Source organism: Neolamprologus multifasciatus, chromosome 10 (assembly GCF_963576455.1).
Source record: "Neolamprologus multifasciatus chromosome 10, fNeoMul1.2, whole genome shotgun sequence".
NCBI lineage: Eukaryota > Metazoa > Chordata > Actinopteri > Cichliformes > Cichlidae > Neolamprologus > Neolamprologus multifasciatus.
The window spans coordinates 12,053,710-12,065,927 of NC_140448.1; the positions used below are offsets into that span (position 1 = coordinate 12,053,710).

At 39.1% G+C, this 12,218-nt stretch overlaps 3 protein-coding genes across 6 annotated transcripts in view; 2 read left to right on the forward strand and 1 right to left on the reverse strand.

The window, feature by feature from the left end:
- Positions 1 to 3,741, forward strand: part of LOC146509694 (connector enhancer of kinase suppressor of ras 2-like) — a 34,054-nt gene extending 30,313 nt beyond the window's left edge. For all 4 annotated transcript variants that reach the window (XM_085174996.1, XM_085174997.1, XM_085174999.1 and 1 more), the window contains exon 22: positions 83 to 3,741. In XM_085174996.1, coding sequence (XP_085031122.1) covers positions 83 to 130 — 48 coding nt within the window. In that variant the 3' untranslated portion in view covers positions 131 to 3,741. The remainder of the gene's footprint in view (positions 1 to 82) is intronic.
- A 14-nt stretch (positions 3,742 to 3,755) lies between these two features.
- On the reverse strand, positions 3,756 to 7,351 carry LOC146509695 (olfactory receptor 52D1-like). The gene has a single exon (XM_085175000.1). It carries the CDS (start codon positions 5,255 to 5,257, stop codon positions 4,295 to 4,297), a length of 963 nt encoding a protein of 320 aa, XP_085031126.1. The 5' UTR covers positions 5,258 to 7,351; the 3' UTR covers positions 3,756 to 4,294.
- Positions 7,352 to 8,948: 1,597 nt separating this feature from the next.
- Positions 8,949 to 10,750, forward strand: LOC146509696 (uncharacterized). The gene is made up of 3 exons (XM_085174119.1): positions 8,949 to 9,454; positions 9,540 to 9,822; positions 9,914 to 10,750. Exons 1-3 carry the CDS (start codon positions 9,072 to 9,074, stop codon positions 10,217 to 10,219), a joined length of 972 nt encoding a protein of 323 aa, XP_085030245.1. The 5' UTR covers positions 8,949 to 9,071; the 3' UTR covers positions 10,220 to 10,750.
- The last annotated feature ends 1,468 nt before the right edge of the window (positions 10,751 to 12,218 follow it).

Below are 12,218 nucleotides of genomic sequence, written 5' to 3' on the forward strand. Positions count from 1 at the left end.
ACAACACATTTAAGCATGAATTATTGTTTTATAAACGAGTTGCATTTGCTGATTTCTGATTCCTGCTTTTATTTTCCTGCAGAATGTCCCCCTTCAAGACACAAATCGATCGTTGGGTTTTTTAGGGTAGCTTGTTGAGAATCGGTGTGGCGGTGACAACTAAGCTATAACACCTCTGTCTGCACTTCACACTGCTGGCGTCCCAGTGACGGAAATGAAAGGCACCAAAAACCATTGTTTACCTTCTTGGTTCTCCATCTCCTCTCCTTTACACCACCTTCAACTGCAGTCCACTTGCAGGAGCACAAAGACTCGCTATCCCTATTTGCCTCATCGCTTTCTTTTTAGGATGAGGGCTTTAACAAAAGGCAAAAAAAGATGCCTGGCTTGATGAAATAAGTTATAGGCTCCCAGGGTTTATGGCAAATAAGCACTTTGATTCCATGTCAGAAATGTGTCAGAGAGGTTTTTAAATCATTGCTCACGTGCATGGCCACGTCCCTTTGCTTCTGTTGAGTTGTTTGAACATTATGCTGGAGTTGTGTGCAGCTGCTCATTGTGCACAACATTTGGTTATGCATGTGTGTTTGATTCATGGGTATGTGTGTTCTACGAGTGTACAGGATGTTATATATATATATATATATATATATATATATATATATATATATATATATATATATATATATATATATATATACAGATATTATGATATTACATTACAGCAAAAGTGACTACACGGTGTTTTGGGTTACTTATACAAATTGTAAATCAAGTGCTGTGCCTCAGTGATAGTGAATGTACATTGTACTTTTCCAAGAGAGGTCAGAGAAGACACAGAACGCAAGCTATCCCTCAAACCAGAGGCACAAAAATAAAAGGCTTGGCAATAATGAACTCGTATTGTAAATTACAGATGAACGATCAGAATAGTCGTCTATTTTTGTATGCATGCTGTCTACCTGATTGTTTGTAAGACATTTTCTCCACCCCTCGGCTCACCCGCAGTCCCTTACTCACCCACACACACTCATGCACACAAGCGGCACAGTGTATTTTTAATTCTTATACAAACGGCCCCAGAAAATTTAATCATTTTCTTTCTGATTGTGCGCCGTAAAAAGCAGAATAACCGTATTTATTAAGTGTTTAATGTGCAAGCATGCTTTGTAAGACTAAAACATTGTACCCAGCCATGTGACTCACATATCACACCTGTGCCATATTGTAGCTGCATATTTTTTTTTTAAAATAAAGTACATACATGAGAACCTCTGCTGAGTGTTTTTCTTTCTTTTTCTACTCCTCTCAGTAATGATGAGGCTGCTCAATTTACATGAAACTTCAGGTTTTCTCATAATATATAATTAATGGAACACGTGGGAATAGTGCTCTGTTTAGTGCAGGTATAACTGTTTATTTAGTTATGCTACTACTGGTCTAAAGAGAACCTGCGGGTTCACGGGACAGCTGCACGTCATTTGCCCCAATTACATTAACACAGAGAGAGCACACATTTATCTTCTCAGCCTCAAGAATAAAACAGCAGCCCCAGAGGAGAAAAAGCCTTTGTAGAAGCAGCACTGCTCGGTACTGTACGTGTGCCCATTGTGAATCTCTGCATGACAGTTGGTAGGAAAATCCAGTGTCATTACACATAACTTTGTTGACAAAAAATCAGTCAACCTCCACAAGGCACAGAAAAAAGACAGCCTTTAATTTTCTGCCACGTCCTTCTGCAGATGCCAGGTACTCCATCCCACTGTGTTTGTGTAGCCAAGGTATTGCACTATGGCCATATGGAGATATTCAAATGGGACTTGTGATTGAATTGTAGTTGAAGCTAACAGAGAGTGGAAGAGAATACCCCAAATTGAATTGCCAGGTTTCACACTTCTCCCCAGAACGCTGCCTCATAGGTGTAAATAGTAATGACTTTTTTGTTGTTGCTGTGATGTTGAATGCATTTAATCTGCATGAATTAGAGCAATGTTGCAAGTACAAATTTTGCTGCTACCGACTGGAAATTAAGGAGCGGTCCCACAAATATTACCCCACGATTATACTTAGTAATATTCTTGTTACTGTGTCAAAGCACACATGATTAAATGCATTTTTCTTATATCATGTTCCATATTAAAATGTTTGGTTCATACCAAGAAACCCTCATTACGTGTTTTCCTTATTAATAATCCTCTGTGTCTACAATCTGCATTTTAAACATTACATTACACATGCAACACAACCACGATTGCATGCAGACAATATTTACTTCACCAGATTTCAGCACAAACGTCTCAGTACTCATTCAGTGTCATAAAATCAAACTTGTAATTCTCATTTAGATGCCTTTTTTCCAGTGTATCCCACTTTAGAACATCAGAGGTAATAACCTGTGTTTACACAGCAGGATCATTTATTCTCCAGGTACTTCTAACAGGTCAGCTTTGCTTTCATCTCACTCTCATTATAAAGGAGGTCATAATGGTATCCAGATAAATAGAAAATACTGGCTGCTAATAAGAATCATCACCCATTCACAGGAGTTCTTATTTATTTGTTTGTTTGTTTGCTACATTTACAAGACAGTGCTAAAGACAGATATGATGAAAACAGACTGAATTAAAAATTTAAATCATAGTGCTGACACGCGTTAAAACAATGCAACCATTTGTGATGTGAACAATTGAGCTATTTGTTCTAAACTCTGACAAGATGAGCTGAACTAAATTTCTAAGTCCAATGCTTCTGTTATTAGGTTAGGCCAATACCGAGTCACAAAAAAGGTCTACACACACAGATTCACTCACAGGGTTTTGGACTTCATATATTTGGGGATATTAGCCAAAGTATTAGAACATAACTTCCTCCTTGCCTTAATTGCATGTATCCATTTTGTATTTTCTAAGCAGTTAGAAGGTTAGTAATTTGTGATCATCAAATTTTGGATAAAATAGATTGATACTCCTAAAAGTGTATGAGGAAAAATACTGCAATTCCAGCCCAATAACACAGGAATTACACTGCATAATGGCGGGCATCTTAACAAAAATGTTGCGACAGCTGCGATGAGGCTCAGGATTCATCCAGGGAAGGGCTGCGTTACTGCAAACAATTCCATGCAAAAAATTTCCATTTACAAAATGAGAAACACGCAAACAGCGAAAACAAAACTCTATTCATGCGTGCAGACTCAGCCAGACGTTACATACCAGCCAAAATGACTCACATATTTTCTAATTCAGTACTCTCTGTTCATGCGGCATCTATTCTGAGCTGCGTCAGGAAGCTTTGTTAATCATATTTGGGCCCGAGAAAGTTCATTTACGAATGCTTTTGTTGTCACATTGGCCTGTAGTGAGCTCTGTGTTCAATGCTTAACCATTTTGCCAGTGATTCACCACAGAGTCATCACAGCCATTTGCAGTCAATCTTCAGTTTGAACTTCTACCCACTCACGTCTAACTTGACAAAGTTACAGAAACTAAAAATAGTGGCAAAAATGTGTTTTTTAAACGCATTTTTGTTAACGCGGACAGATTTGATATGGAGTTTTTTCTTCAAGCATTTCGGCAGCACTTCTTCCCCGTAGTAGAATCAGGTCTTTAATCTCCTTGAATCCACTCTAAGCCTTTAAGTACTTGGTAATATCCTCTTAATGTGACATAGGTGTTATCAACTTGATTTAATGAATGTGCATGACTAGCAATGGCCAGGGTAATAGAACAGACTATCCCCCCCCCCCCCCCCCCCCCCCCACAATTTGCTTCGACTTGTTAATTCTTTTGTTTCTTTCACTTCTGAATAATGTTTCATTTGGGGAAAAAAGGCACACAGAAGAAAGATTTGTGAAAAAACAGTGCATCAAATTCGCTGCAGCAAATTAAAAGTGAATTAACAGCAAATTTAAAAAGACCCATGGATAGCCAAACAAAAAACTACCTTTGATTTGGTTTGATTTTACTTCAAGTTTTGAAGGTGAAGTTTTTAAACTTTCCATCTCAGTTAAAATGATAAAAATTACATTATGATTTCAGAGTTTATTTAACAGAAAAATGCACACCTACGAGAAATTGTTGTATCATTTACCATTTACATTATTAACCCCCCTTAACACATGGTTATGAAATGTGAAGTCATGTAAATATGAAAAGATTTATAAATCAGCTTTCATCTGACTAAAGGTCACAGATGGATAAATATCCATTTGGCCAGATGAGAGATAAAAGAGAAACATTCTCATTATAGTTTTTTAATCTCTAACAATTATTGCCAAAGCAATGCATATCAGATCCTAACCCACAGTTAGTGTCTTTGCTAGCACTGTTGTCATGACTTTGTTTTTAATAAACAGTTTCATTATGCAACCTCTCACTGTCTGAGTGCCGAGTCCATATAGCACTGGGTTGGCAATGGGTGGAATGATGATAAAGTATAAAGACAGGAAGATCTGTGCTTCGACAGCCACATGACTCATGTTAAATCTGGTCTGGATTATTTCAAAAAGGGAAGCAATAGTGTAGTTCAACAAAGACAACAAGTGTGGGAAACACGTTCTAAAAGCATTGGCTTGAGATTCTTTCGGAAATGTCCTACATACTCTTAAAATGTGTGCATAAGAGAAAACTATCATCACTAATTGGGGGACTATAAAAAGAACAAGAATTGCAAGTCCTACAGTGCTTATGTACTGTGCATTTGTGCATGAATTTTTGACCAGTTCCATGTTCACACAGTACAATTTTGGCATGACTTTTCCACAGAAGCGAAGCTGTAAGGTAAGGGAGTAAAAAGATGTAAAAACAATAAATGGGTATAGACCTGTAAATGCAATGAGCTTGCATGTTTTTGAATAAGACAGGATGCTGTAGTAATGGAGTGGGGAACATATCGCAATATATCTGTCATATCCCATAAGAGCTAAAATGCAGAACTCCCCACTTGCATATGTGTGCAGGAAATAAGCCTGAGCCATGCACCACTTTACGGTCACGTCGTGCGTTTTTGATACGAGCACAGCCATGATTGCAGGTAACAAAGCGCTGCTGCCGTAGATTTCATTAAGGGACAGCATGCAGGTGAACACGTTCATAGGCTGATGCAGCTGTTTGTTTTTGTGTATAACAGAAATGAGCAGTACATTCAAAACTAAGGTAATGAGGTAGAGCAGGAAAAATACACTAAACAGCCCATGTTTGTAGTTTTCCATGACAGCATACGCAGTCATTTTGAATGTTGCTGCGGTTGTGTTGTCCATGTTTCAGTTCAGTTCTGAAAAGAAAAAAAAAACATCAACTTCAAAATAAATATATGACATATTAATGACACATAAAATACACATTGGACACAGAAAAAGATATCAGCATAATCGGTTATTTCTAAAGTGTTCAATCATGCGACTGATTTATTGATTTAATGGTGCTGAGTTTAACCTAGATTTGCCACTGAAGTTCATAGTTATAAAGCATGTGAAGCGTTTGAGTAGCAGGTACTATCTGTACAGTTACAGGTTCAGTGAGCAGGAATATACAGAGCATTTAGAAGCTATTTTGAGCCTACTGTACCTGTTTCTCCTCCTCTCCTTACTGCAGAGTGCGCTGCTTAAGTGGGCAGCCTTTTATTGCAGCTCAGGGTGGGTTAGTGGTGTGCTGATCTCTCCTGTTACCATGGTGAAAAAAAAAAAAAAAAACGTCCCTCTGTTTCACAAACCCCTTTCAATTGTCCTTTCCTCCTATGCACATAATATAAATACCATAAAGGTCTTGCAAATAGATATAGATATTAAATGACTAATCTATACATTAACAACACATCCAGTGGAGACTGCACATTTCATTTAAAAGCTTTTAGTGCTTGACATTTATTTCCATTCTGCTGTATTTTACATTTATGCTGCATTTTCTTGAAAACACATAAACGTAGCTTGCTGAAGTCTTAATTCTTACTTGCGTTGCTCAATCATTCGCCATGAATCATTTGTCGGCCTGATTAAATGAAGCAGTTTGACAGTTAAAAGTATTGTTAATTTCCCAAATTTGACCTATAAGCAGTAGACAACCTAACGCACATTTGTTTGTGTGTATGTGTGTGTATGGTTGCTATAGCCTGATATTATACACTCACTTATGCTCATGCATGTACACAAGGACAAGACTGCTAAAGTTCAAACCAAGCATCAGAATGGGGAAGAAAGGTGATTTATGTAACTTTGAATGTGACGTGGTTGCTGGTAGACAAGCTGTTCAGAGGATTTCAGAAGCTGCTGAGCTACTTTTACCACACAACCATCTCCGGGGTTGACAGAAAAAAGAAGGGCTGGGTGAAAATGTCTTGTTGATGTCAAAGGTCAGAGAAGAATGGGAAGACTGCCTAGAGCTGATAGGAAGCCAACAGTAATTCAAATAAACACTCTTTACAAGCAAGGTATGCAGAAAAGCATCTCTGAATGCACCACATGTCTGGGCTACAGCAGCAGAAGACCACACCAGGTGTCACTCCTGTCAGCTAAGAGCATCAAACGGAAGCTTTTCTGTTAATCAAATTTGGTAAGAGTGTGTTTGTGTGTTTGCTGATAGGGTCTGTACATTTTCTAGGCTCCTAGACAGCTTTAATGCTATAAGAGACTGGACAGGGAGAGAGAAAAAGATCTCCAACAAGTCAACACTTAGTAGATGGAGTTTTGGACTGGTGCCCCCGTGACCATGCAGCACTATGATCCCCGTTCTAGTTTTGATCAGTGCACGTCCTCTGGTGCACACATTAAGCAGCTTCACCACTTTCTATCAAAGAATCACAATGAAAGTAAGTGTAGATTCAAAAGAATATGAGAAATGTTCGTGCATGCCTTGAGCTCTTCTTATAATATCGGAGTTCACATTTCTCTTTACTTACCAAGTCAGCCCTTGGGTAGAATTGGCAGAATGCTGCTGCTAGACTACTTACTAGTTCAAACACATATCACCCCACTATTATTTTTCCACCAGCGCCGGGTCGTGCCACAATCCAGATCAAATTTCCCCCTTACATACAGAGAAATAAAAAATTTGGCTCCTGCATATGAAGCTCAGAGCCACTCATCATCTTAAATTTTGCATTGCCTTTAATTCCAGCATTCAGTGCTCTAAGGTTTACTAAAGGTCCCCAGTGTCCAAGAACCAGACAAAAACTAAAAGCAAAACAGGCCTCAGAGTCAAAGCTGGTCTTGCAACAGCCAAACCTTAAGTAAGGAGGCTGTCCGTTCTGTGAAAGAGAAGTCAAATCTGAAATCTTTTGCTGATTGCCTTTAAAAATCAAGTCTATAGAAGCTAAAGGAGGACTCATGTTGTGTTCACTTTCCACTGAGCTTTTAGGCAAGGCCTCCATAAAAATAACCAGCCTGACTTGGCCCTCATATCATAACTTGTTAAGGCGACGCGAAGCTTCTAAAGGGAATTCCATACATTCATGCCTGACTCTGTGTTGCTGAAGAGTTTCTGAAAATGACAATTTGGAATATATTTGTTAAACATAATTCAAGATTCAAGAAGTTTATTGTCATGTACCCAGCAAAACACAAACGATTATGCAGAATATTAAAATTCTTACTTTGCAGAATCTTAAATATCAGCAGCTTGTGTTTATAACATCTAAAATACTGTAGTTTTACTCTGTTTTCATTTAAAACCTGATTTATTAACTCGGTTTCCATAAGCTAAAGATTGAAACAGAAATATATGTCTTTAAATTCGAGTTACATTTTTTTTACATAATTTTTTGGTGTGTTTTGAAGGGTACACAAGGTATCATCTGCCAACGATGCCACTAAAAAAAGTTGAATCTGAAGAGTTACACATTAACATGTAAACACATCATAGGTCATTAGTCCACTTTGTATTTCTATTCCTCTAGAAAGCAATTAGATACCACTGTTTTGCCACAGGTGAGACCTCTTTGGACAGCACCTGGAGGATGGAGACAAGGGCTGAGAGGAAAACAGTAGTAATGACATCCCTTTGGAAAAAAAAAATGATGCAATGTTGATGAAACTGTGTCCAAAGGGTCATAATGCAATACAACAATAACTTTTAAGACGCTGACAGCAGAACTTTTATATTTCTAGCTATTCATTTTATATTAAAAAACCCCCAAAAACATTAGTTCCACTCTAAGCATGGTGGGAAAGCTCAAAAAGTTCAAAATATTAACTTTAATTAAACTGTGATCAGCTTTCTATGCAGGTTTATGCCCTTTCAGCTTTACTAGTGACATTTAAAGCTAAATACTGCCGATTAAATAATCAGCCACTGTGTATGTCTGTGGGCTTTGGGCTTCTCAAAAGAGACTTTTTCCTAAGATAAGACTGTTTTAAGTTTTGTGTCAACAAAGTGAACCCTCTTTAACTGCTGGCTAAAGCGGAGGGTTGCTACAGCTCTTTTGAGGCTGAATATACAGGGTGCAGATAATTCAGGGTGAAAGGAGCCTGTGAACTAATTTGACTAAAATCTAAACTTCATCTAAGTAATCTGGCTTATCGGCGCCCCCCTGCCCTCCATCCAGGATCTGTACCTCTCAAGAACCAGGAAACGGGCAGGGAAAATCATCACAGACCCCTCACACCCTGGACACAGACTTTTTGATCTGCTGCCCTCTGGAAGACGGTACAGAAGCCTGCAGACCAGGACCACCAGACATAGGAACAGTTTCTTTCCCCTCGCCATCTCCCTTCTTACAGTTTTTTCTGATGGCTTTAACCCTAACTGTGATTCTTATAGCACAATTCCTAAAACTATTAATACTTATAGCAAAACCACTCACTGAGTTTGCAAAACTAAAAGCACAAACACTGCTTTGCACTCAGTTTGCAATTTTGTAACACACACTTTGCAAAACTGTAGGCACAACTCACTGCTTATACTCAATTACCAAATTTCCAACACACTCCTAGCAAAATTACCTGTATACACATGTATGGCTATCATTAACACTATTTTGCCAACTGTCTGGCACACTTTCACTTGTGAAAACTGTTTTAGATAATTAGTCCACTTTGCAATCAGCCTAAGCACTATAAACAGGCCACAGGTAAGCTGTCTATGTGGAGTACAATGGAAGGAGCAGTAAGAGTGAGAAGAGTGAGAATCAGAGGAGGCCGAGGGAGAGGACGTGGAGGTGAAGAAGTTGGAGGAAGAGGACGTGGAGGTGAAGAAGTTGGAGGAAGAGGACGTGGAGGTGAAGAAGCAAGAGGGTTAGAGGAAGTTAGAGGAAGAGGACAAGGAGGAGCAAGAAGAGGACGAGGAGGGGAAAGAGGAAGGGTAAGAAGAGTAAGAAACAGAATAACTGATGACATCAGAGCTACAATAGTGGACCATGTCATCAACCATGGGATGACCCTGAGGGAAGCTGGCCAACGGGTTCAGCCTAAACTGAGCCGCTACACTGTGGCAAGCATCATTAGGACATTTCGAAATGAGAATCGGTAAGTACTTTGTAGCACTGCCATACTCTGATGAGAAACACAACAGTACCATACATGCAAAAATACTGAAATTGTTACTTTACAGAATTGCTAGACGTCCAGATGTTGGGGGCAGAGGCAGAATGTTCACTCCAGAGCAAGAGACCCATATAGTGAACATGGTGATTGCCAATAATGCAATAAGACTGCGCGAAATACATCAGTGCATAATTGATAATGACACCATCTTTCAAAATATACACAGTGCAAGCATTTCTGCACTAAGTCGTGTACTTGCGCGCCACAGAATAAGAATGAAGCAAATTTACAGAGTTCCTTTCGAGAGAAACACAGAACGTGTAAAGCAACTGCGATATGACTATGTGCAGGTAAGCTAGTGTCATTGGTTCTGAATTTGGAAGTGCATACTGTAATGCTGTGCATGGGCCTGATGTGTTGCATTTGTTTTGTCTTGTCCAGAGAGTGATGGAACTAGAAGCAGATGCAACGGGACATGAGCTACTTTTTGTAGATGAGGCCGGTTTTAACCTCAGTAAAACCAGGAGACGTGGCAGGAACATTATTGGACACCGTGCCATCATCAATGTCCCAGGACAACGTGGTGGTAACATAACCATGTGTGCAGCTATAAGCCAAAATGGTGTTGTTCACCATCATGCAACCATAGGCCCATACAACACTGCACACATTATTGCATTCCTGGACACCTTGCATGACATGCTCACTGTTCAGAGACCAGAGAAGACCCGATATGTCATCATATAGGACAATGTTAGTTTCCATAGGGCTGCTTTGGTCCGCAACTGGTTTACAGACCACCCATCCTTCATGGCACTCAACCTCCCTCCATACTCTCCATTCTTAAATCCCATCGAGGAGTTCTTCTCTGCCTAGCGCTGGAAAGTGTACGACCGTCATCCTCATCAACAGGTAGCCCTTTTACAGGCAATGGAGGAGGCATGTGGAGATATTGACCAGGCATCATGTCAGGCCTGGATACGGCATTCAAGGAGATATTTTCCCCGGTGCCTTGGACTGGAGGATATCGCATGCGATGTGGACAAAATTTTGTGGCCGGACCCAGAAAGACGACATGATGTAGGCTGATTGTCTTTTTTTCCCCTTTTTTTTGTGAAATTCCTATTTTGTGTTCTGACTTTGTCTTGGTTTTGATGAGTGTGAATAAACACCAATACTTGAAGTTTGGATCCTTGTATGTTTACATGACACTATGACAAAAGTGTGACCTCAAATTGACATCTGTACACAGAGAAAGCAAAAGCCAGATAAAGAGAACTACAATGTTTTGATAATTGGGTGACAGGTTTTCTTATTTGTGTGTAGAGTTTTGCAAAAATAGCCAATAGTTACAAAAAATGTGCTTAAGCAATCAGAAAAAACTGTAACAGTTGACCTGTCACACTGCTCCCACTGCCAGACTGCAACTGCACCTTATGTACATTCTGTAGTATTATTCCACCTCATTTCATTTCTGTATTTTATGTATATAAGTTTAGATTAGTTATTTATAGTTGGTTTACACAGCTTTGTGTATGTATGTGTATGTATGTGTAATGTGTGTATATAGACACGTGTGTGTGTGTGTGTGTGTGTGTGTGTTTGTGTGTGATTTACATTGCTGTGCTTGAGAGCCACCATCTACCGGAACCAAATTCCCTGTATGTGTCTGCACATATACTTGGCCAATAAACACGATTATGATTATGATTATGATTATGATTATGAGACAAAGAAATTGATTGCTATTGGATGTTGCAGCACAAAAAAAAAAAAAAAAATAGAGAACCTATTTGGTTCTAGCTCAGGGATATTGCTTATCTCAAAGTCTGTTGGCAGAACCTTGTGTTTAAGGTGCTCACATTAGAGAATAGGCAGTCAGAAAATGCCCAGCATAGCAAGGCACTGATTTCTTTAAGACCACTTTGGACGATCAAACTTCTAAACTCATCTCTCTAACCAAGAGAAATGGAAAATTAAATCTTTGTCCGTATTTCAAAAGCTTCTGCTTCACTAAAGAATACCGCCCACACAGTTCTTCTCATTTTTTAAGTTTGTCACCTAACCTGACCAGAGTCCACACTCCCTTAAGCTTTACATAGCACTGATCTATTCACAACCACACAGCATAAGAGACCGTAATGTGATCTAATGGCGACAACTCCACTTTCTATGATTCAATTTACATTTAATTAAACATTCTCTTTAAAACTGGTTTGACAAATGTTCATGTCACCCGACTTCCACTGAACTTGTGTGCAAAAATAATAAAACCTAAACAAATATGCTGGAAAACATTTGTGCTTTGCAAGGAAAAATCACTGTTGTTTACAAGCTACTCTCTTCAGTAAATGTTGAGATGAGATACAGAAATACATGTGCTGTGGGAGAATGCATTCTCAGTCATTTAACATAGAAAGAGACAGCCTGTGTGCTAATGCCAGCAAGCAGTGAAGGCTTGTGCATGCTTTCAATTACATTTAGAAGTCAGATTCTTGTCTCATGACTTTTAGACACGAGGTGGGCACAGTAATCTAATTTTCTTAAATGTGATTGAGGAAAGCATGAACTCCTAACAGTGCTTGTAGTTCCATAATATAAAACCCAGTGACCAGTGTGCTGCTTCGTATTGTGTCCTCTGCTCCGTTCTGACTGAAACAGACAGATCCACACCGAACCCTCATTTCTGGTGCAAAACTGAGAGACGCGAGAATGTTTTGTTATCGTGTGATTGTTTTGGCACTTT